This window comes from Scatophagus argus, chromosome 16, assembly GCF_020382885.2.
Source record: "Scatophagus argus isolate fScaArg1 chromosome 16, fScaArg1.pri, whole genome shotgun sequence".
NCBI lineage: Eukaryota > Metazoa > Chordata > Actinopteri > Scatophagidae > Scatophagus > Scatophagus argus.
Genome location: NC_058508.1, coordinates 21,003,297 through 21,026,347, shown reverse-complemented (window position 1 = coordinate 21,026,347; position 23,051 = coordinate 21,003,297). Strand labels below are relative to the sequence as shown.

Below are 23,051 nucleotides of genomic sequence, written 5' to 3'. Positions count from 1 at the left end.
AATTCCTGCGCTGGGTGCAAAGTGGGGGCTGCTGTTGTTTTATTTTACATAACAAACGCACTCTTTCTACTCATTCCTGTCCGTTTCCAAGCAACTCGGAACAAAGACGCAAAACGGTTCCTTGCAAGTCAATCAAAACTCTTCATTCAAAATGAAGAAATAATTAATAATTGCTTGTTTTTGTTGTTGATATGTGCTCCAGGGATGGCGGGAGTAAAAACCATTTTCATCATAAAGATAATTACAGAGAAAAGCAGCAGTAGGTGAACGCTCGTCTATATATTCAGGCTTATCACGGAGCTTCTGCGTTACAAACCGCAGTGGTGGCTCCCACAGGAAAACATACAAGTTCCACACATTCCTCCAATTACCGTGTGTGTTTGGGGAAAGATTTGCATTTGATTCAGCTTCTCGGGAAATGTTCATGTGTGCGCCCTCAGCTGCAGGAGAGCTGAGGCCCCTTTAACAAAGCAGACCTCATCCTCACAGTAGTTGATGGACAAAAGCCAAAATGTGTCAGGGTCGCTACAGTTCCTGATCTCTCATAAACCAACGGTACCCTCTCGACTCTCCAGACTTGGCAGAGTCGGATCGAGCACATCAAAGTAGGGTCTGACCTTGCATACCAGATGAGGTTTGGATTAATGAGCTCTGGACATCAAACAGCAGGATCACCACCCTCAAGTCATCAAACCCAGCTTGGCGAAATTTACAACGGACAAAAATGCTGGAAAAATCAACATTAACCTTGCCACGCACTCCGGCTTGAACATCGTGACAGGGAGCAGCAGCAGCACAGAGGATATTTCAAAAGCCTCCAATTATCTGATGTGTGGGAGAGCACAATGAACTGGGCCGCATGCCAAACGGCATCCTTTACCAAACAAATAAAAACTTCTGACGGGACGTGTCTGCCTTTCAGAGGCCTGCACAGCAACAAACTGCTCATATTGAGCGCTCACTGATTCCTCTAACTTAATTTAACAAATTACGTTCATGCTTTGATGAAGAAGGGAACGTCAGTGTGAACATGTAAGACATTCTGGTCGATGTGTTAGCAGCCCAGTCACCAGACGTCACATCACGTTCGGATGACATGCGCGTGAGCTGCTGAACAGCGCCGACAGACGAAGATCCAAACGCTTCTCTCCGTCGCAGATCGGACAAAATGTGGAACTAAACACCAGTTAAACTGCAATGGAACTGCCAGAAGTGGTTGTAGCAGAGCAAGCCAAGGTCATACGAAGACTTTCTTTTTGACAGTAGACAAAAACAAAAAAGAAAGCAGGTTCACGTGAGACAACAGAAACAGCTGTTCCCCGTGAACATCTGCCTCCAGTTCAGGCCTCGGCCGGGCATCTGGAAAGTGAATGAAAGCAACTACTTCATTTTTGATCATACTGACAGACAAACACAGACAAATCAGTCGCGTCATTAAAGCAGAGCTGATCTTCACTGACAAGCTGTGAAACACTAATGAAACGCGCACTAAAACGGGTCAGACCTCAGTTCACCCACTTAAATCTTCAGATTCGTCCCTTTGTGCACCTTTTTCAGCCTTCTGAATGACGTCAACACAACAGACGCTTTCAGAAGTGAACCGCGTTTGAAGCCAGAAATATTTTGGAAATGTATGAAGACTTGGTGCCCCGCTCGTCCGCAGATTTATAGGCCAGTTAAAGGAATCAATCATAAAAAACTGTCAAGACAATAAGACAAAAAATATTACTCTGCTGGCTTTGTGAGTGAACTCTGCCTCTTTGTTGGAAAGTTTAATGACACAAAATAAAAACAATTTCCTCAGCAACAGTCGTAGTTCTGTAGCTTAGAACTTCAAGACAAATACATAAATCAGTACAGTCCCACAGGCTGTCAAATAAAGTTTAATATTGTTTATTTCCATAACCTTCTCTCTAAGTTTAGTTTAAATGTATACTTTTGCTCTAAATGACAGCGGAGCCGACATGTTCTACAAATACAAACACACCTTTAGTTTTATTGGCAAACTGACTGAGATACACAGATTAAAGATGGGATTATACGTTTATTAAACACGTAAAGGTAAAAGGTTTACCCCCAAATCAAAAATGCATATTGTTCCAGATAAGATAAGCCACAGACCTTGTTGTGATCAGTTTCATGTAGTAACTATTTTCTTTCTGTATCACAGCACAGAGACAAACGTGAATCTACTCACGAGCAAGAGGCTAGCTGACGAAGCTAACTCAGCTAGCTGACGTTGCAGCTCAGCCGAGGACGACGCCATTAATCCCACCCTGACGCCATTAATCCCGCCCTGTGGATTACCTGGAGTGACCGGCTCATGATTTCAGGAGTTTGTTGTAGAGTTTTTCAGTTATATTCTGTGGGAGCTTTGAGCACCACAAGTGAGGTGTCATCCATTTCCATTATATTCCAGAGAAGGCAGACATCTCCACAGCTGATGTCTCCAGTGCTGTGCAACTCAAACCAAAAGCGTCCACATGGACAAACAGCACGACAGGTAAGAGGGAGCATACGTGTTTTGGATTTTGGAGTGAACTGTCCCTTTAACTCATTGTCCACATACAAGCTTCTTTCAGCATGACAGCTGAGTAAACTCCATGTGCTGAAGAACACCACGAGCCTGCAGATGAAAGCCGTGGAATAAAAGCTGGAAGTGGACGTTCAGACTGTCTTGGTGAAAACAAACCAGTGGTGTTTTCTGTGTTTGTGTCAGAAGGAAACTGTCTCATGTCTGGACCCGTTTGCTCTTGATTTAATACACATTTCCCACAAATTAAGCCTGACGTGCTGTATTTAAAAATGTAGGCTCTCAGCAAAGCTTTTCTGCACAACACGAGTTTGTAAACAGTCATTTTTCTTCGGAGTAATAAATCACTTTAGACATTTTTATAAGATGTAAAACAAAAGAAGTGGGCGGGTGATAAATTGTTGCAGTTCATTGCCATTCTTTCCAAACGAAGCGTTTGAAACTGAAAAAACAAAACATCTTTGAATTGGTCGCTTTGTAAACTTTTTGTAAAGTTTTTATCTTATCTGAAGTGCGTCTCGGAGCCGAGCAGTTTCTCCTCCCAGTCCAACCTTCCTCTGAGCTACCAGCGTAGTGGAGATCAAAAGCTCCTTCTCAGCTTTCATCGCTGCATAACAGCACAAAACTTTGGATGTCATTTTATTATAGAGCTGCGGTCCAAGCAGAGCGGTGAACACGTATTCAGAGCTTTCAAACCAGATCATTACAGCACATCCTTTCATGTGCTCCACTGTTTAACGGCATTATTTGAAATTTGTCATTTTCACTGAATAAACAGTCTCGCAAACTCAGCTGGCCTGCTCGGCTTGTTATTGTATTCATAATGAAGGTGCCACAGAGGCTACCTTTGGCCTATTAATGAGCCAGTCGAACTTATTAAAACTAATTTTATCATCTGCAATGAAAAATGAGCGACTCGTGTTTGATATTGTTGGCAAAACTAACAAAGAGAAGTTTGCTTTGATCAGGAAAATATCTGAACCCTGTAGCAGAATTTAATCAGCAACAAGGTTTTGGCTTCAGAATACCTCCATAGGAAAAAAAGGAGAGCTGATTAGGTTAAAGGAGGGGGAGAGAGCAGAGAAGCAATAAAATGAACCCGTGCCCAAAGATATCATTAAGTTAATGGATTACTGCTGGCTAAAAGCATTAAACCGACGGGCACCTCGGGCGGCAGAGACGTGTGGACGGCCGAGCCGGACCGGCGATGACGACGCAGACAGCCGAGAACCGGCTCAGGAGTGACGAAGGCCATTAGCAGCCCTGCATCCTCCAGTCTGCGGCTGGTATTAGCAGGCACCGAGCGCCCTGTCAACACGTGTTACTCCACACACAAATCATCTGACCGGCGTCAGCGTTTAGCCTGCACCGCGGGACTGAAGCCTGAACAGGAGTAGCTTCCTCAGACGGGGATCTTGAGCAGAGAAAAGACAGTGAAAGGCTGACAGCCGAATTCACGAGGAAACACACCTGCAGCTTAAAAGAGACTAAATCAGAGGACACGAGTAGCTGCAGCTGACATTTATTCTGATTATCGATTAATGATTTCATCTAGAAAATGCAGGGCTGTGTACCGGCAAGAACCTGGCGATACGATCCGTATCACGATACGGGGGTTACGATTCGGTACACTGCGATGTGTTCAGTGTCCTGAGTGGTAGCCAGCAGTATGTCTTCAGATTCCTCCTTTCGTCCAGCCAACAGCCCAGACCCCAAAGACTTTTCATTTACTGCCACAAATAACAAAGAAAAGCAGCAAACGTCTGACATTTTTGATTCAAATTCGACGACTAATCAATCCCAATAATTTCCCTTTGCTCAGCTGCTGTCAAAGCCGCTGTGGGATTCCTGTGGGGCAGCTGCTGACAGTCCAGCCCTTAAGTCCTCCGGGAGCTTTAACCTGAAATAGGTGGACATCCACAAAGTCAACTGTGGGCCATCATGAGGTTTACGCATCAGGACAAACAGCATGATGGGAAAGAGCAGAGGATCGTCGTCATACACACACACACACACACATCAGAGGCTATTTATTGTGTTTGTTCAGGCTGCACGGTGGGATCTTCGCCCGTTCGTTGCTATCCAGTGACAAGTCCAGGGATTTGTCTGCTGCTTGTGTACGTGCAGAGCTGGCTCTGAGGCTGAGGAGCATCATTACGGACTAAACACAACTAAAACAAAACACAGGCTTTCTGGTGCCCCACAGTCTGCCCGACTGAGGCTCTGCTACAACAGAGGGAGGGGGAGTCGTCTTCAGTCAGCCAGAGGGAGAAGCAGCTACGCTCCACTCAGATGATTAGAGCAACTAATTTATTCAAAACTATTTTCTCAAACTTCTAAAAGCCCGCTTGACCCACCGATGGCTCCGTCTTCACAAACTCGTGTTGTTCGGCCAGCTTTGTTCAACGGCTCTTCGGATTCTGGGGAAGATCCCAAAAAGTTTCCAAAAATACAAAAATGTCAGTTTGAATTTCGAGTGAATGCTAATAAAAAAAGACTGCACAATCGTTCCTTTTCATGTGATGGTGCAGCCGTTAGGAATACGGCTTCATGTGCCTTTAATGAAGTGCTGGAACAAGCCGATGCAGAATGTGCAGTATATGTGAGACTGTGGAAAAGAAACTCGGAGGGCAGGAAGAGTTCAAGAGTGTGAAGAGATGAATCGTCAGGTTCAGAGTCAGGAGAAATTTCTATTATGTGGTGGCAGTAAAATGAGAGGAAGAAGCAGTCAAAGGACGGCTGGTACGCAGAGGGGGGCTCGGTTCTGAGGTACTTTCAGGTACTGGACTTGAGTTTTCCATTTTCTGGTACCTCATACTGCACTACATTCCCCAGGAGAAATGCTGCCGTTTTTACTGCACTGCATTTATTGGTTAGTTGGCAGGAAGTTTTCATTAATTAGCTGTTTGAATGTTAATTTGACTCGTTTGACTCTGCCGAGAAGCTGGATGCTCTAAATCATGTCTCATCTGGAGTTAAAATAAAATAACAATTAAACGACAATGTAAGATTACAGATTAGAATAAAACTTTATTGAGCCACAAGGGGAAATTCATGAAACATGAAAGTGATAAACTCATTAATGCATCAATACAATCCAATGATATAATATACTTTATTCAGAAATAATGAGTACTTCCACTTTTGTTATTTAAAGTATAATTTGATACTTATACTTTTGTACTTAAGTAGAAGTTTAAATACTGAATGTTTTCTGTGCTGAGGTACTGATCTGAGTACTTCTGATATCACGTCTGTACTTTTACTTCAGAATTTAAATGCAGGATTTTATATAATTTTTATTTCTAATCTTTTATTTTTTATTATTGTGTTGCTACTTCACTCAGTGTAAATGAAAAACTCCTTCCACCACTGATTTTAATCTATACTGCTGCAGTGTTTTATATGCTGATGTTTAGAGTTACGAGGAACTACAGCTGTCAATAAATGTGATGCTTTTTCTGCAGTCAGTATTTTATTATTTGACTTCCTGTGGTGTTTCTGGGCTCACTTTTTGTTGTGACTTTCTCACAGGTAAGAAGAGCGAGTGGACACTGAGGTCTGCAGCGAGCAGCCGCTTGCTTGTTTTCTGATTTAGTGAATTCAGATGGTTTGAATGGCAGACAAGCAGCTCCTCTCCGCTGCTCACCTCCTGCTGGGCTGCAAATGGGGAGGAGGAGGAGGAGCAGCAGATGAGGTGAAGACTGAGAGCTGCTGCTGAAGCTCTGCTCCCATCAGCCCGTAATGAGGCTGATGTTTGACCCGCAGCCTCGGGGCGATAAGACGGAGACACTATTGATCTCGTGCTGTTGTCTCATAAATCCATCACAGGTGTCAACAAGCACCTCCAGCTCTGAAACCTCTTCTGTCTCTACGCTCACATCCAACATAAACTGCAATCATTATGGTGCAACAGAAAAAAGCACCTGATGTGGAGAAGGTGCTGCGCCGAGGCAGGTGAGCCACAGGTATCCGAGCGATCGCAACAAGGAACAGGAAAGCGTTTTAAATCATTTCAGTGTCGTTTTATTGTACGAATATAAAGAATAAATAGCACATTTCCTTAATTTACAGGATAAAACAAGTTATGGCTGTATCAATAATCCAACTCTGAGGTCGATCTGCTTCATCCAAATATGGAAAACAGCGAGTCCTGACGTGGCTCTATGCGCCAAGTCTCCATAAATACAAAATATAGAACCGATATTCTCCTCAAATAAAGTAGACTCTGGTTACAAATAATACTGACTTTGTACAGTGAGATATATATAACTGCATGGCACCGCATATACAGAAAATACATTCCTACACTCGGTAGTGCACGTGAGAAAAGAATCACAAAAATAATGAGCTTATAATTTACTCTCAGAGTCTTTGATTTCTTCTTCTGTTGTCGTTTTTTAACTCGAACAGGAGCATTTGCAGTCTGTGATGATCGGGTACTGCACCGGTATCCACGCGCATTTCAGTCCGCCTTTCCTCTGCACGCATCTCCATCTCAGTATCGTCAGGTGGGTCGAGTTCGCCGGTTTACACACCATCCCCTCCGGGACCGAACACGACCTCTTGCTGAGGCAGCTGCCCACCCGCACGAATCGAGGCCAGAACCTGTTGCCCAGGTCGGTCCACGTGTACACGACCGGGCAGAACGAGTACGCCCACAGCCACTGCTGCAGCCGCCGCTTCAGTTTCTTACTGGGCTTGTGCTTCTTGCCGAACTGAACGTCGAAGTCCACCGCTCGGATTTCCTTCGGCAGTACTCCACCGGGCTTTTGGATCTCAAGGTCGTCGAGCTCGTCGTTCCCGGTGAATTTGTCCTCCACGGGCGGTGAAACGGACAAAAAGCGGCTGTCAAAGTCCCCCAGGACGCTCTTGAGCTCGGTCTCGTTAAGGTCCCGCTCCTTGGGGTCGAAGACGGGGTCCGGGTCCTCTTTTAATTCCACAAGCGGCAAGCTGTCACTCGGGATGGGGCGGAGAAGGTAGTAGTGCTGACAAATCCCGCTGTCCATCAGGAGTCCGAGGGAGAGCACCAGCAGATACATGGCTAAACACTGCTGGGACTGATCCATGTCCGATGGCGGGGAGACAAGCGCGCACAGGAGGGAGCTGCTAGGGCCACTTGCTTGTGCGCAATTACGCGTGAGCCGTATCCAAACCTGCGTCTTCAGCCTCCCCTAAAGTCTTCCCATGATGAAAATCCGCGACAGAAATGAAAGAGTTCATCAGTGTGAACTATTTTTTCGTGACAAGCTGCGCTACAGAGCTCAGATCTCTCCGCGGGCTCGGCATGATGCTCCCGTTGTCTCCTCCAAGGAAAAGCTCCGAGCGCAACCCGCCACCTCCGTTATATCCCGCTCACGGAGCGTGACGTAATCCGTGCGCCCCTCATTGAATGTGGGTTTGTTGTCTAGGAGGAGATCCCCAATACCTCCTTCTTCCACCGCACTGGAGGGGGGGTGGTGGAGGAGGAGGAGGAGGAGGAGGAGGAGGGTGTGCAGGGTGGAGACGCCCCCTGTTGGTTTTCCAGACTTCCTTGAATCCGTCTCGCAGTGAGAATGATTGCTGAAGTCCTTCATGTGGACAGAGAACATCCAGCACCTCAGTCCAGCAGTGTCGTTTACGGTCCCTCATACTGGAGTTCTCTGTTGCTGTGATTACTGCAAGTTACGTTGCAGATTTTAAATAGAAAACTTGCAGTTTATTCACTTCTAACCTGAGCTCCTTCAGCAGCTACATTAACACCAGTGCTGCTTACAGCAGTAATAACCCAATAATAGTTATATATTAATGTGAGTGACACTTCTGAACAATTTGAATCCAGGAGTTTTATTATTTATCTATTATTCCAAAAAAAGGTGTGAATTTCCCCTCAGAGTTTCTCAGTGAATCTTTATGTAATCTTTCCAGTGAAACATTAATATCATTTACTTCAGTAAAAGTAGCAACACCACAATGTAAAAATTCTCCTTGTAAAATTTTTGCGTTTAAAATGAAATGCCCAGTATATTACTGTATATTGTGTTTTTACGATAACTGGTGCATTCATGTGTATGTCACTTTAATACTGCAGATTGTAAATACAAATAAAATAATTAATAGTATTAATTTAATTGACTTTAAATATTTGATTGACCTTGAAATCTTGGGATTGGGATCAATAACGTTTTATAGATATAATTATATCATAATTTATTTCTTAATTACTTTGTGTATTGTATTTATCTGAATCTGGAAATTAACTGAAGTTACTACAGACTGATACGCTCTCATCCTGGATCTGACTGAGAACCTGAGAACACACTGTGATAGTGACCTGTCAATCACAAGTTGGCCCCGCCCTAAATAACCTATTTGACTCTAAATGGGACCATAATTTGCAAAATGAACAACAAGCTGCAGTGGAGAAGACGTGAAACTAGCACCGCAGACCATAAACTCATTAGGAATCTGTTTACTGAGGTCATAAATCAACTGAGAAGTTGGCTTATTTTCTCATAAGCTTACATACAATCAGACTTCTTTTTTGAAACCAGTGGAGTCGCCCCCTGCTGGACATTAAAAAGAATGCAGGTTTAGGGAACTTGTGCATTGACTTCACTTCTTTATGTGGTAATGGTTCAAAGCCACTAAACTTTATCCTAAATTCTAGAGGAGATGCCAAAGTTTCCAGAGAGACTGAATATGTCGGACTGAATTTAGTGGAAATGTGTATAAATGTAAGATAATTTACGGTTCTTAAGGTTTCACTGAGCGTGAAGCTCATGAAGCTTCTGTAACGAGCAGAAACAAGCCGATGGAGAACATCAGGACTCACAGAAGGAGAAATCTGTTTAGGGTGAGAGTTTGATGCTTTTGTTAAAAATGAGCCAAAACAATCAAAATGTCCCACTGCACGTGAAGCAAGTGAAATCACCCAATTAGCAGAAGCTCTCACTTATTTAAAGAAAGGCTAAATTTACAGCCTGAATATGAGATGAAATGGCCTGTTAAGTACACTTTTTGCAGTGTATTTACTGCCTGTGCCCAACTCAAGTGGGACAATATTTCTGCCTGTAACGGTGCCACGGCGAGCCCTCTCAATAAAGCTGGCCAAATTAGCTCCCAAATAAACAACGCTCGCTAAGCAGCAGACATGGAAAGTATCACAATTTGCGAACCTGTCTAAACTCATGCTCAGAGAATCATTCTTTGAAAAAATAATTTAATGGAAGAACTTAGCCAGCTGCTACATCAGGCATAAACCATCCGCGTTTAGATAAATGCATCTCTGTTTCAATTTGAATGAGCTAATTCACACAAGCACTTGAGCACACGACTCATTTAGTTTACGGTCAAATGATGGTGAAAAGTCTGGAAAATGTCACCCTTATATTTTTCATCTGACCAGCACGTATCATAAACTATCGCTCCCCGAAAAACGTCTGACAGATCAATCCAGCGCATTCACATGTGCAGAGTAAACTGCCCTCACATGCAGATACACACCGACGTCAGGCGGTTCAGCACGGGAGAAACCGCCGCAGTTAAACATTAACACCGGTTTTCTTTTTGACAATTTAAATCAACTCACTCCGAGTGCTTAATCGCACACTTGAGGGAGTTTCAAAATGAAGCTGGCGTGTTAAATGATATTTCACACGCTGGGATATTTCATCTGTAATGTGGCTGCGTGGCCCAAATATGGTTCTCATTAAGTGTCATCAGTATTGCCAGGCTCATTTAACGCTGAGTTGTTTTTGTTTCTTCTAATCCCTTCCTACTGTTTTACCACAGGAACATTCTGATAGTGAAATATTCCTCCTTAAAAAGACTTGAGACAGACGCCTGCTTAATGGTTGATTTTTTTAAACCAAACACAGTTCCCTTTGGCTAATAAACCGACAGATGTAATGACCCTTTTTTTTTCCTCTTGGGGTCTGGTTCTCCAGAAGACTTTTAAGCTTAAGGATACAAAATGAATCTCCAGGTTTGAGCCGTGCACGGGTCATTGTAGCCTTCCCTGCTGATTTCTCATCTGGTGAGGAAAAGCAGGCTTCTCTCTTGGCAGACACCTTCCAGAAAAGGCAAACTCAGGTAGAAACACTCTCAACAGAGAGGACTGCGTGATTCTGATAGCTTTCATCCATGCAGGAGCAAACCACGGAGGCATTCAGAAAGTCATGCAGGCAGGCTGCTGAGGTTGGGCGTCTGCAGGGATGCCGTGCACGAGGTTATCAGCGACACAGAGCGGCTACAGAAAAGCACCTTTCACACGCTTTATCTCACTCAGAACGCCGTTTCACACCTCGTGCTAATTGAGGCCACATTTGCCAAGCTGAATACACACAGACATGAGGTGGGTGCTCATTCTGTTTACTCTGGCACTCGGGAGGTGTGCAATTTGTTCGTTTGTTTAGCACTTTTTTCCATCCCTCTGCCATCCAAGGGCACACAATCACAATAATCACTCCTGCTGGGAGCTTAATTAAAATTAATTGCTACCCTGGACCACTGACCATGAGTCGGGTGGTAGATTTGCATTCTTGCAAGTCACACTGTTTTCTTTTTCTCCTGTTTGAAGAATGAAGGAGTTTGTTACCTTCCTGTTCTCAGTAAGTAAGTAAGTAATACTTTGACACAGAGTTAAAGACTGGACCTTACAGCCAGAAAGTCAGATTAACACTGTACACAGTTCAGTATATTAGTTTTATGTTTCGTAGTTCGGGCGCTTTGTAAATGTTATAAATAAAATTCTTTTACCATAGAAACAGTGGTGGTGTTGAGAGTGACACCTTGTGGTTCGCCCTTGTTACTGCTAACAAGATGACAGAGTAGCTAGTTGTAGCTTTTTTAGAATTAAAGATAGGCAACACGTCTCCACTTCCTCCCACTGTGCAAAAATGAAGTCAAAAGATCCCAGATACGAGCGCAGCCATCTTGTTTTGGTGACGTCGTTTGGAGCCAGAGTCTGTGCAGTAGCGATCAGGAGGAGGAGCCGAAACTGTCATCTGAGCCAATCAGGAGCAGCCTCTTTTTATAGCATCAGATAGCTAATTAAAACGCTTGAACAAACATCAACATGATAAGAACGACCTAAAATGACAGAAACCATCTTCGGGAAAAATTTATATCATTCCTGTCTCCAGTCGATGGTACTGAGTGTAACAGTTGTTAAGCTAATGAATTCTTCATTAAAAAATAAACTCCCTTAGTGGCAGAAATTATTTTTGTTTTTCAGCTGATCAGATATTGAGATTGAGGATGTTAAAGGGCCTGATTTAATTGAATCGGTCTGCTTTGTGTCAAAGCCATACAAAATCATCTTCAGGTTGTAGAGAAAACTCATAAATATCTGTGGCTTTTAACGAACACTATAATTAGCACATTTTGCTCACTTTTCCCACAGGTTGCACAGTGTGAGTGTGAGTGTGTGTGTGTTCCTTCCATTCTGCCATAAAAGCTTTCACAGACAGAAACTCTGCATCCAAACAAAGTAATTAAACCAAAAGTCCCAACAAAGTTGCTCAGGAGGCCGAATCCGAGAAGGGCAAGAAAAAACATGCTTAAATATTATTTTTCTTTTAACTTCTGGAGAGATTTTTTATTGCATTCACATCTGCACTGCCAGTCTAATATTAAGTGCTAAAGATGTTAAAGTACAAGTACACAAATTCAAAGTCAACTGGTGGCACTGTAACAAGTATTTTTACAAACTCCCAAAATTCTTTAAAATTTTTCTTCTTTTTCTTCTTTTTTTGTGCAAACTGATTTCTGCTTAATCATTTAAGTATTTTGAATTTTATTGAACTGTCAAGGTTGGTCAACATTAAATTTTCCTCGAATTCTGCAAATTCCAGGAATTTTGATATAAAAACACAACGCACGGCTCATTAATTTCAGTGAGATCACCGTGTTGGAGGGCTCCACAGTGAGATTTTGTCGGAATGAAATGTGCTGCCGTTCAGCAAACCAACGGCGTAGCCATTTACACCAAAGCAAGCACACATTCCTGCTAGGTTCTACCTTGAAATCGAAGTGACGGATGATAAAATGACAGCCGCTGTGAAAAGGTTGCAGAGCTGAGAAACCCTGTGAGTGAGTACAAAGTCTTGGGACTCCATCGATCTGAAGAGAAGATCTGCTTTATCTGCTGGGCTGCAGACATGTTGCATTCTGGCGTGTTTTTGTTGTCCTTGAACTTTTATATGAACCCTTTTTATTGACTTTTCTTCTGCTGCAGTCTTGACCAGGACTTCCTGACAGAAGACATATTGTATCTGGTTAAAAAAAAGATAAATAAACAACAAACTGGAGTTAGGATGGCCTCACAGAGCCTCTGATGACGAAACCCGCATGACGCGGACCCTCGCATCCTGACGAACACAGTAAGTCCAGCTCAGCAGTTTTCAATCAGCATTTACTTTACTGGAAATCCAAGTAAATACTTGTGCTTTTGACGGATGGTTCAGCACTCCATCAGCCCGCAGTGTGGTATAAATGAAGCCTGACAACCAGCAGAGACACACAGCAGGCATCTGCTGCAGGTATTTAGCGCATTTCAACGCCCCGCCGAAAGCTGAGGCGTTGATCCCCACACTGCGATCAGGCTGGATTTCTACAGATCATCAGAAACCAAAGCCGTGCCAGAGGCTCCTGTGAATGAGCCAACAGGCCAGGAGTCAGAGTGCAGTGAGGGGGGGATGATGGGAGGTCGCGGCGTCTCCAGCTCCGACAACACAGACGGCTGTTTGTGCCACGCAACGCCACCCCCCCGCCCCTCGCCACCCCCACCTGGCCCCGCCACCCCACTGACCCCACCTCGGTCTCAAACCCTCAGCTCCTAATTCACACTCCATAAATCAAGATGACCTGTCCTCGTGTGAATTCATCTCCCTCTGTGCTGGATAATAGTGGCACTATTGTTCCGCCGCGAGGATTCATTTCAGGGACATAAACTATCCCAGAGGCCGGCACACAGCCTTGATAGCTCTAGCAGCTCCTGGACGTCCACATAGAGACGTCCAGGACTGAAATTGCAGTCCTCCGTGGCAGGCCACGTCTGGTTGGTTATACTTTCAACTCCTCTGGCAGCTAAAATAGTTCCAAAAATAAGAACACTAATTGGCCAGTGTTTATTTCTGTATGGGAGAAATACTCTAAGTGTTTTTAGCAGGTTGTTTGTGGCAGGATGGTTTAACAGTCAGGGCTCTCTGGGAGGTACTGCTCAGTCCACTGCATGGAAAAAGAGCCGGCTCTCCCCTTTTTTTAATAAATAAGGTCTTTTATAAGAAAATTGGTAATACAGTATAGTTGTGTGTGAGGCTGGCAGGCCGACGCGTGACATCATGAGTGTTGACTCATGAGCAGATGAGTGATGCACACTGAGCTTTTTGCCTCGTCTCAAACTCATGTTTAGTGCCTCACAAACAGCAGTAAAGCCTCTCTCCACTGCTGTCTGTCTCCCTGTCTCTCTCTACAGCTGGAGGGATGGAGGGGGAGGGGGTCTGGTAATGAAGCAAGTGTTCCTACGGGTTTCGAGGGGGCCGTCAGCTCTACACACAGCAGACCTCTGTCACCTGTTGCCATCAGCGGGAGGCTCGGGCGACAGGCGAGGAGCCAAGCCTGGCGGCGAGGAGCAGGGCCCTGGCTCCACCTACAGACGGCTCAGTGTTGTGGTTTGGGTGGGGGGTTACTCTGCCTCCGTGCCGAGGTGTCTACAGACACTCCGGCACACGCCGTTATAGTGGCGACGGCATACGGCCAGGCCAGCGTCGGAGTTTTTACACCCTACACGTTGACACTGAAGAAAATGCGGTTTTGTTTTTGCACTGCTTGGCACGGTGGCAGAAATCAAACGGATTGGAAGCTTAATTAGTTTTCAGCAGTGAATTCTGTGGTGATGAGAGCCTCTGCAGGCGGTTTAGAGATGGACAGGCAGGGTTCATTACACTCAAAACACACCTGAAGGCAAAAGTGTTTATATCACAACCAACAGTCACGCTTTAAGACGGGCAAAACCCCTGCCGCCGTCGGCCCGTCCTGCCGTCGTCGGCCCGTCCTGCCGCCGCCTTGAGCTCTCTACAAGGACTCGGCATCTTAGGCGTATCTTTGTGGCCTTAAAGGACCCGCTCACAGAGTTCTGGAGCTTCACAACACGTTGGAGACTCTAAATGCTATAAGAACAGCAACAAAAATAAAACCGAAAATGGCTCTGCAAAGCTCATGTTGCGTAATCCAAGTCCTTGGAAGCCCCGAGATCCCAAATTGAAATGAAAAGATATTATCTATGTTCTCACTGGTCTTAGCTAGCAGTGCAGGGACATGCATGCTCACCTGCATGCTACACTTTCAGTTTGAGTTCTCTGCTTTTATTTCCACAGTATTTTACAATATGGGACTTTTCATATACACCTGTTTAGACCCACTATACTCGGTCATATACAATAACTTTGTTGGTCTTTTGTTCCGTTCGAGCTTTCAGTCTTTTGGTGTTCGTGCCTCTGCTGGTGCTGGAGTCACAAGACGGAGGTGGGAAGGCTGGCAGAGAAACCTTAATGTCCTAGCAATGTGAAACTAAGCAGCAGTACAGCGCAGTACTGCTGAAGAGTATTCTGTATGTCTCCACAATGACTGCAGCCAGAGCGGATTCCCTTGTGGTGTATAAATTACAATTGCAGTTCGTCTCGACTTGTTTTTCAGGTGAGCTGATTGTCTTTCTGTGAAGCTGGGACAGAAACGGTGCAGCAGTAGATGAGACGGAGAAATGAAGACTGACAGCAAGAGGAATGAGACCTGAGCCGACGGGGGGACGAGGGGTGGGGGGGTTGCAGTAGCAGTCAGTGCCGCATTGGAAAGGGTTAACACGAGACAGTAAAGTGAATCCAGATGTGCTGTTATTATTAATATCTCTGGCTGATGAATGGGAAGGTAAAATTACAGGCGCCAGCCAGGGAGGCCCCGTGTGTTGCCCTGCCACCCAGGCGCTTCCCAGCTCACCTCCGCAGCTCCGGCAGCAGAGCGGGTGAGGCCGTCAGCGGGGTGAGGCCGTCAGCGGGGTGAGGCCGTCAGCGGGGTGAGGCCGTCAGCAGGTAGACAGACAGCAGAGCGACAGACTCGTGACTTCATCCTTTCACTTTCATCTCAGTTGCCGCTTTGCATCAAGTCAGAATGAGAGAATGAGTTTGTACAAACATTTGAATTCTGAAGGACAGTCTATGCAGTGAGATATGTCTATATGTATGTATATATATATATACATATATATATATATATATATATATATGTAGAGAGAGAGAGAGAAAAGTACTGGGGACTTTAATGACATCTCATTCTAAACACACAGACAAAGTTGGAAGCATAGCATTGTCCAACATGTCTTGGTGTGCTGAAGCATTAAGCTTTCCCTTCACTGGAAGTCAGGGGCTGAGCCCAAACCCCGAAAGACAAGGGTGTCTGGATACTTTTGTCTATACAGTGTGTTTCTGCAACTACTATTAACTACTCACAGTCTTTGAAAGTGAAGTAGAGAAAAAGGGAAGCAGCTCACACTCGCACCGAGCTGTCGGGGATTCAAACACAACACAAAACAAACCAGCAGAAATCTGTGGATGTAAACTATGAAATCAAAATGAGCACAGGGTTTCTGAGCATCAGTACAGTAAAGGAAAAGGCTCCAATACTCATCTGACGTGTTCTTACAGCCCGGCTTTCGACCCAAACCGGGTCTTCCACAGGAGTTTTTACATGTCACCACTTTTCACACCACATGAGCTGAAATCAGCATTATAATATCTGATGAATCAATGTGGAATCATCTATTTAAAAAGAGTCACTTTCAAAGCAGAGGTGCCAAACACTTCCTGCTCTTCATTTTGATTTCCTGATAATAAACTGAATAGTTGTTGGCTTCAGACAAAACAGAGCAAAATGAACAGGTCACTGTTGGAAATTGAGACACACACACACACACACACACACACACACACACACACACACACACACACATATATATATATAAATTATCATTCAGTTAGCCAAAAAATAAACACAGTCACCAGTCTTAGGAATTTGTTGATTAGTTGCAGCCCAGATGGAACAAATAAACCCAGGGGCATATAATCAGGTCGACAGATTAAACCAATAAAAAAGGAAAATAAAACAGATATGTGTGTGGGTGTGTGTGTGTGTGTTTGAGCCTCTGTGAAGACAAAATGTTTGTTTAACTATCAGCTGCTGTTGGACTGAGCTGTCGTGCAGCTCTGTGGGCTTGATAGGAAGGAACCTATAATCACTTTATTGGCTCTATAAGCTTCTCACACCTCCTCCAATTCACACCTCAGTCAGCCTGTGGCGTTGGCTCAACATGTGACAGTGTTGCTGCTGCGAATTCAAACAGACGAGGAGACAGACAGGATTTCATACCGTTTCTGGCAGACAGAATCGCTTTTTTTCCTCTCCCTCTTTTTCCCTTTCATCATAAAACGTGACACTCAGGCGGTAAAGCGTCGTGTTATTCAACAGGAGCTCTGCTGGTTCAGATCACGACTTTCTCAAATACTGTCAGTAAAGACCAGAGCCGCTGACTCCTGCTCACGATGAAGTCTGTAGCAGCGAGGATCCAGAGCGAACTGCCCGTTTACCTGCCGAAATATTTTTCAGGTGGACATAAAACTGCAACTTCAGAAATGTGCGGATTTGCTGCTTTTCCTGGAATTACTTTAGCCATTTTAATGTAGTTTTAATAAAACTTTGTTAGGTTTGGGCAAAAGAAACATTGTGAAGGTGTCACTTTAGACTCTGGGTTATTGTGACCACATTTCTCACTGTTTTTTACAAACCAAACAGATTAATTCACTGCTCAGCTCGCCGACTGGCGGCTGCTCGAACTCGTGGGAGGGGCCAACCAGAAACTGAATCCTGCTCATTCCGGACAAGTGGAAACTAATTTGTGTATCCGCTCTGCTCTGATCTACTTTATAATTTAGTGAGTTCTTCCTTCTGTGTCACACTGTGGCATCAAGCCGTGAGCTGCTGAGCTTTTTGAGAAACTTCTCTGCAGTGGACACATTTGAGAGCTTCGTGATGACGCGCATTTATGGAAGTACGTCAAAGTGTCAAAGGAGCTTCTGCCTTTTTACGACCCACAATCAAATCAGAACTGACACTCCTGTTCCCGTGTTCAGTGCCGGTTTCACCCTGCAGAAATCAAACGGTCCTCACCACATGATGCTGGTCCGTTCATGCATCTTTTTCTTCACTTGCTTCCTGTGCAGGCGGTTCCTGCCAAGCCTGGAAACGTCGGTGGAGGTCGCACCAACTGAAAGAGAATAAGAGGAAGAGACAGAAGTGTTTTATTGATTTGGTATTTTGGTGAAGATGGTGAACTGCAGAAGGTCGTAAAAACATCTGCGACAACAATCCGGTAAAGGAAGCCGTCTGACAGGAAGACGGTCAGTGTAGAAGGACAGGAGGCGTGTTTGAGACAGGAGTTGGTGTCTTGTCTCCTACTGGATTGAGTTATTTTAATCATGAAAACACAACCACGCAGCTGCAGTCACATTTCACGTTATGTTGGTAAAGACTCGAGTCAGTAATTAAATTAGGCTCCAGACATCAATGAGTCCCACCAGACCAGAGCGGTGAACCACAGGGAAACCCTGAAGTGTTAATGTCTAATCTTTACAACAAAAATTACTTGCAACTTTGTCTTTGTAAAACTCAGCTGCCACTAATTGCATTTTATTCTAAAAATAGAACCGTGCTCTCGATGTCTTGACTTTTGTCAGGCTACATCCACATCATACTGACAGTGGTGTCGACGGTCTGCTTGTGTCTGTCCTGTGCTGTAACATGTTTAGATGTAACATGTTGTTGTAGAAGTTGTTTACAGGAGCAGCAGAGGAGAAGTCAGGAAGGAGAGAGGGTTCCTGTTGGATGGCGGGTGGAGCAGCAGCAGACAGAGGGGAGGGTGTAGTCTAGGGTGGTGGAAGCTGAGAAACAAGCGTAAATCCAGTAGGGGAGCTGGAGCCTGGCTGGCCACAGGGGCTGTTGTTTTAACCGTCACACACAGGGCTGCAGGGAGGGGGTGGTGCACTGGTTGTAGGGAAGGTGGGTGGGGTGGCGGGGGGTACATCCCTCTCGGGTTGCTGCTGTCCCCAAGCAGTCCTGTGGGACTTCCCCCAGCCGGCCTCTCTGTCACTGTCTGCGCACCCCCCCCACCCCCACCCACAGCCGCCCGGCATGGGGCCCCCACCGTCCCTCCACATGACATCTCAGAAGACAACCTCACGCTGGCTTTACTCACTCTCCTTTGTGCATTTCCAACACAGGGATACCAGACAAATTATGCTTAATGACCGGCGGTGGTTGCCAGAGGAATGGCTGCTTTGTTGCCGCTGCCAAGTGTGTAAATGTTGGGGTGCAACCTTATACAGCCCCCGGTCCTACTGAGCAGATGCCCTTTCTGCTGCTCGAGTTAACAGGCTGGGCTGAAGCCCCTGAGTGCATTTCCAAAATATAAAGTCTCTCAGGTCAGCTAACCAGCGTCTGCTGGGTGTTCCCAGGGATGCTGCATTCGCTGTCTTTGGACTAGTCAATCTCTTCACGTAATACCATTCAAGTGCCTGTGATGAACCCAGCTTGTTGCTGCAACCGTCAGCTACTCGTCAGTTAAAATCTAAAAAGTTTTCTCTTTATTTTAACATTAAGACGGCGCAATTCAGATTGCAGATGTTGCAGTTAATCTCTCCTCAAACTTTGGCTTCTTGTTAGCTAAAAGCCTCACAGTCACGGTTGTGTTGTGTGTGTTTGCAGCTCCCGTGCTGTCACAGTGATGTGAAGATGTTTTATTTGTTTGCTTGTGTTTTCTTAAGTTGGAGCACATTGACCTCTCAGCCATCGTAGAAATCACCTCCTCGGTTGCCTGGTGGCAGGTTAAAAATCACACCTGAGCAGCAGCCCTCCTTGTTTTTAGTAGATAAATCAGTATATCTGACCTCAGCAGATCTCTAAAAGTCTCTCTAAAAAGTCTGGTGATATTTTATTGTCAACAAAACTCATGAAAAGACTAAAACCAATTACCATGAACACATCACTCACATCATTGCAGTGTCCCGCGTCCTGCTGCAACAAACACTCACTACAGCACCAAATGTGACACTGCTGAAAACAGTCCCTGCTGACAAACGACTGCTTACTCTTGTAGCCGTTTAAAGAAATTAATATTTTCTTTAAATTGAAACTACATTTTGTTTTAACTGCATTTAAAGATTTAAGTCTTCAAAGAAACAGACTCACGGCTCAGAGCACACGCAGGATGTGTTTGAAGATAAGACAAAGAGAATAACGTTAACTTCAGCCGTTAAGGAATTCGACATCCTCTTGTTGGAGATGCAGGTTTGTAAAAATTAGGCTCAACGGGTCCAAATTCAACATTTCACAACAAATAAATGCAATTAATTCAGTCCCTCCTTATGCTGTGTTGTACTGTTTTTGAAGTATTTGTACTCCTTGCATCATTATTATGTTTTTATTGACTTTATGCAACAAGAATGTCCTCTTGTAGGATGATAAAATGCTGTCTTTCCAAATCTCAAAACAAAAAAGGATCCCCTGTGAAAGATTTTGCTGCAGGGAGGACGTCCCAGCCTCTGATTTATCTCCACCGGAGTTGAATTACAAGGCGACTTTCACAACAGGAAAATGTTAATTGATTTCTAATCAATGTAACCGAGCTGCGCGGGGAAGGCAAATACTACAAGCTAGGATTTCGGCTAATTCCAGGAGTCTGAAAGATGAGGGGTGGCAGGGAGAGGAGACTTTTTAAAAAGCTGGAGTCAGTCTGATTGCTCCCCAGGGAGACATTTCCACCCAAGTGTCCCACAAATGACATGTTTGTATGTAACGTAATATGCTTTCTTTAAGAGGTGACGCTTTACTGGGAGACGCATTCCTCCCAAGGGTCCTGCAGTCAGACACTAAAAATGTGTCGGTTGTTCTGCTCCATCTTTCTTTTGTCAAACAAAAAGGCACTAGTGAGCAATCATACCTGCTCAGGTGGCTGATTAACTTTGATTTATGCACCCTGCAGTTTCCCACAATTTCTGGATGGCTTACAGGAGCATTTTACATCCGTCTAGACACGCTGCATTCAGGATGTGAAGAAAAAAAAGTGGAATTTAATGTGATTACATTAACTTCCCCCTATTTAGCCTTTATAAGTGCCATATAAACATGTTAATAAACCCCTATGATGTGGCTGTAAGCAGAAGTGTTCATTTTTTATATGCATTTATCAGCAACACTAACTCCTCCTGTATGAAATTCATGCCTAAAATGTCACGAGAAACGCTTGATGCAGGCAGGGTTAGAGGCACAACTCGCACTGTGGCGACATAACGGCAGATTTGTCTGGATGAGGCCGGTGGATAAATTTTGTACCCAGAGCTTTGATATCCTGAAATCCTGTTTTCTCTGGAAGTTTGGCTCACACGTGATGGCTCATCATTTCTCCTTTTACAACCAAAAACAGTCCCTGCTAACTCAAAATAGCTACACCTGGTTTCTGCTGCCCCACCCTGCAAGCTGACGACTTTGGTTTGGTTCCAGATGGTTTATTTCGATCAGGATACGCCGTAAAGCATATAAAAACACCTTATGGATGCGCTAACAAGGTTAAAAACGTGATTCTCCTTGGAGGGGGTCTTAAAAGCACAGAGCCACGCTGATTTTTTTCAAGGGATTCTTGTGGGCAAATTTATTGGACTATGAAGCAGAACATCTGTGTTGCTCACAAACAAATTAACAAGCAATTTGTACCAATGAGATCTGTTTTAGTTTAAATTAGACCATCACATAAACACAGAAAGAAAGACATTTTCCACTGCTTCGGGCTGCGCGCTGTTTGTTTTCTGAAGCGGTTTTCTCACGCAGGGCGAAACGTAAAGACGATCGACACAACGACAGACTCCTCCTGGAAGGCGTCCAGATGCAGAAAGAACAGCTGGCATCAAAAGCCAACGTGCGAACCTGATGAGCTTCTGACAGAAATCTCAGGAGATCTACCAGATCTACCAAAGAGACAAACATTTAACAAAGAACAGACATCAGATCAGGTCAAGTCTGCGCTGTTTGTTGTTGTTCCTTTACTGTTGAATCCGTCAGAATTCCACATCAAGAAACACGACTCCACACTGATTACATTATATGACGTTTCTGCACCCAAACGTTTCATTTTGCTGTTGAGACAACGCTGTTGGGGTGAGGAAAAGATCTCTCTTTTTGCCTTTAAAGACACAGAATTGCCACCACAAACCCAGCTGGAAACTCCTCGAAACATCTACTTTTGGTGCCACAAAGACAGTTTCCAAATGTCCACTTCCCGATGATAAGACAGATGTTGTGCAAACATTTGCAGAAACAAACCCAAGAGCTTCAGCTATGATCCAAATCTGAATGTTCGAACAGGAAGCAGGACCACATGACTGAAAACGTGATTAAACTCGCCTTTCAGCATTTGCAGAGTTTCATCAGTGAGATAAAATGTGTAGTTAAACCTTTTCCTTATGGATATGAGAGCATCAGGGTCATTGAAATTACATATGATTTATTGTAGGTAAAATAATCCGTCCGGTGAGCATGTTGAGTCTATTAATGGACTCCCACTTTAATTGTTAAACTTTTGGGGGAGATTAGAGATGTGTGCATCCTTACAAAGCTACTGTCCTTCATTAATCTTCAATATCTTCTCGCAGGCCATGTTAAAGGATTAAAGTAAACTAATATGCTCATTAATCATTTAATCTATAAAACATGAGAGCATTTCTGAAAACCCAAAGATATTCAATCAACGACTGAAAAGCAGCAAATCTTCGCACTCGAAAGGCCATAGAGGGTTTGGTATTTTTCATATGATCATCATTAACAATCTGCCAATTAAACGATCGATTCAAGAGAGGCATCCGCTCCGGGTGAAATCAAACGGATTCACATGTGCTGCAGGAGTCGAGTTTTGCCTCCTCGGCCGAGTTTAAATCTGCTGCAGATAAACGCCGCTTCTTTGAGGGAAATCTAGATTGATAGATGGTCTGCCATGTTGTGACATGGCAATTTGGCATGGAATGGTGCACTGTCACCAAGGTCCAGTGATCAAAGGGAGTCCCAGGGGTCAGCAGGACAGTTCACAGGCTTCACACCCGGACCAGCCCTCCTTCTGAATCACTGCATATTTCTCCATCGCATCCCCCGCTGGGTGAACTCTGGAGCTCTGACTTCTGCCTGCACACTGGGAACAAGTCAAGTCCCCCACACGTCGCACTTTAATGCAGCTTAGAGACCCTCAGCGAATGGCTGATGACCCATCACAGCACGGTCATACGTGCACTCGTCTACAAATGTGACTGCACGAGTGGAGGCTGCTGGTTAACCGCACAGTCAATAACAGTATGTGATTATTTTCATTATCGATTAACCTGTCATCCCATTTCTCCATTAATGGATTAGTTATTGGTAACAAATGTTGATTACTATAAGCCTAACATGA

General features: G+C 44.5%; 2 protein-coding genes across 5 annotated transcripts in view; both read right to left on the bottom strand.

Annotated features, from left to right (window-relative positions):
• rbfox3a (RNA binding fox-1 homolog 3a) overlaps positions 1-23,051 on the bottom strand; it is a 450,354-nt gene that overhangs the window by 413,792 nt on the left and 13,511 nt on the right. For all 4 annotated transcript variants that reach the window (XM_046414287.1, XM_046414282.1, XM_046414288.1 and 1 more), the window contains exon 2: positions 17,732-17,828. The gene's annotated coding sequence lies outside the window, so the exon portion shown is untranslated. The remainder of the gene's footprint in view (positions 1-17,731; positions 17,829-23,051) is intronic.
• nog1 (noggin 1) overlaps positions 6,542-23,051 on the bottom strand; it is a 30,023-nt gene continuing 13,513 nt past the window's right edge. The window contains exons 2-3 of the mRNA XM_046414290.1: positions 17,732-17,828; positions 6,542-8,190 (exon numbers count right to left, since the gene is read on the bottom strand). Coding sequence (XP_046270246.1) covers positions 6,934-7,602 — 669 coding nt within the window. The 5' untranslated portion in view covers positions 7,603-8,190; positions 17,732-17,828 and the 3' untranslated portion in view covers positions 6,542-6,933. The remainder of the gene's footprint in view (positions 8,191-17,731; positions 17,829-23,051) is intronic.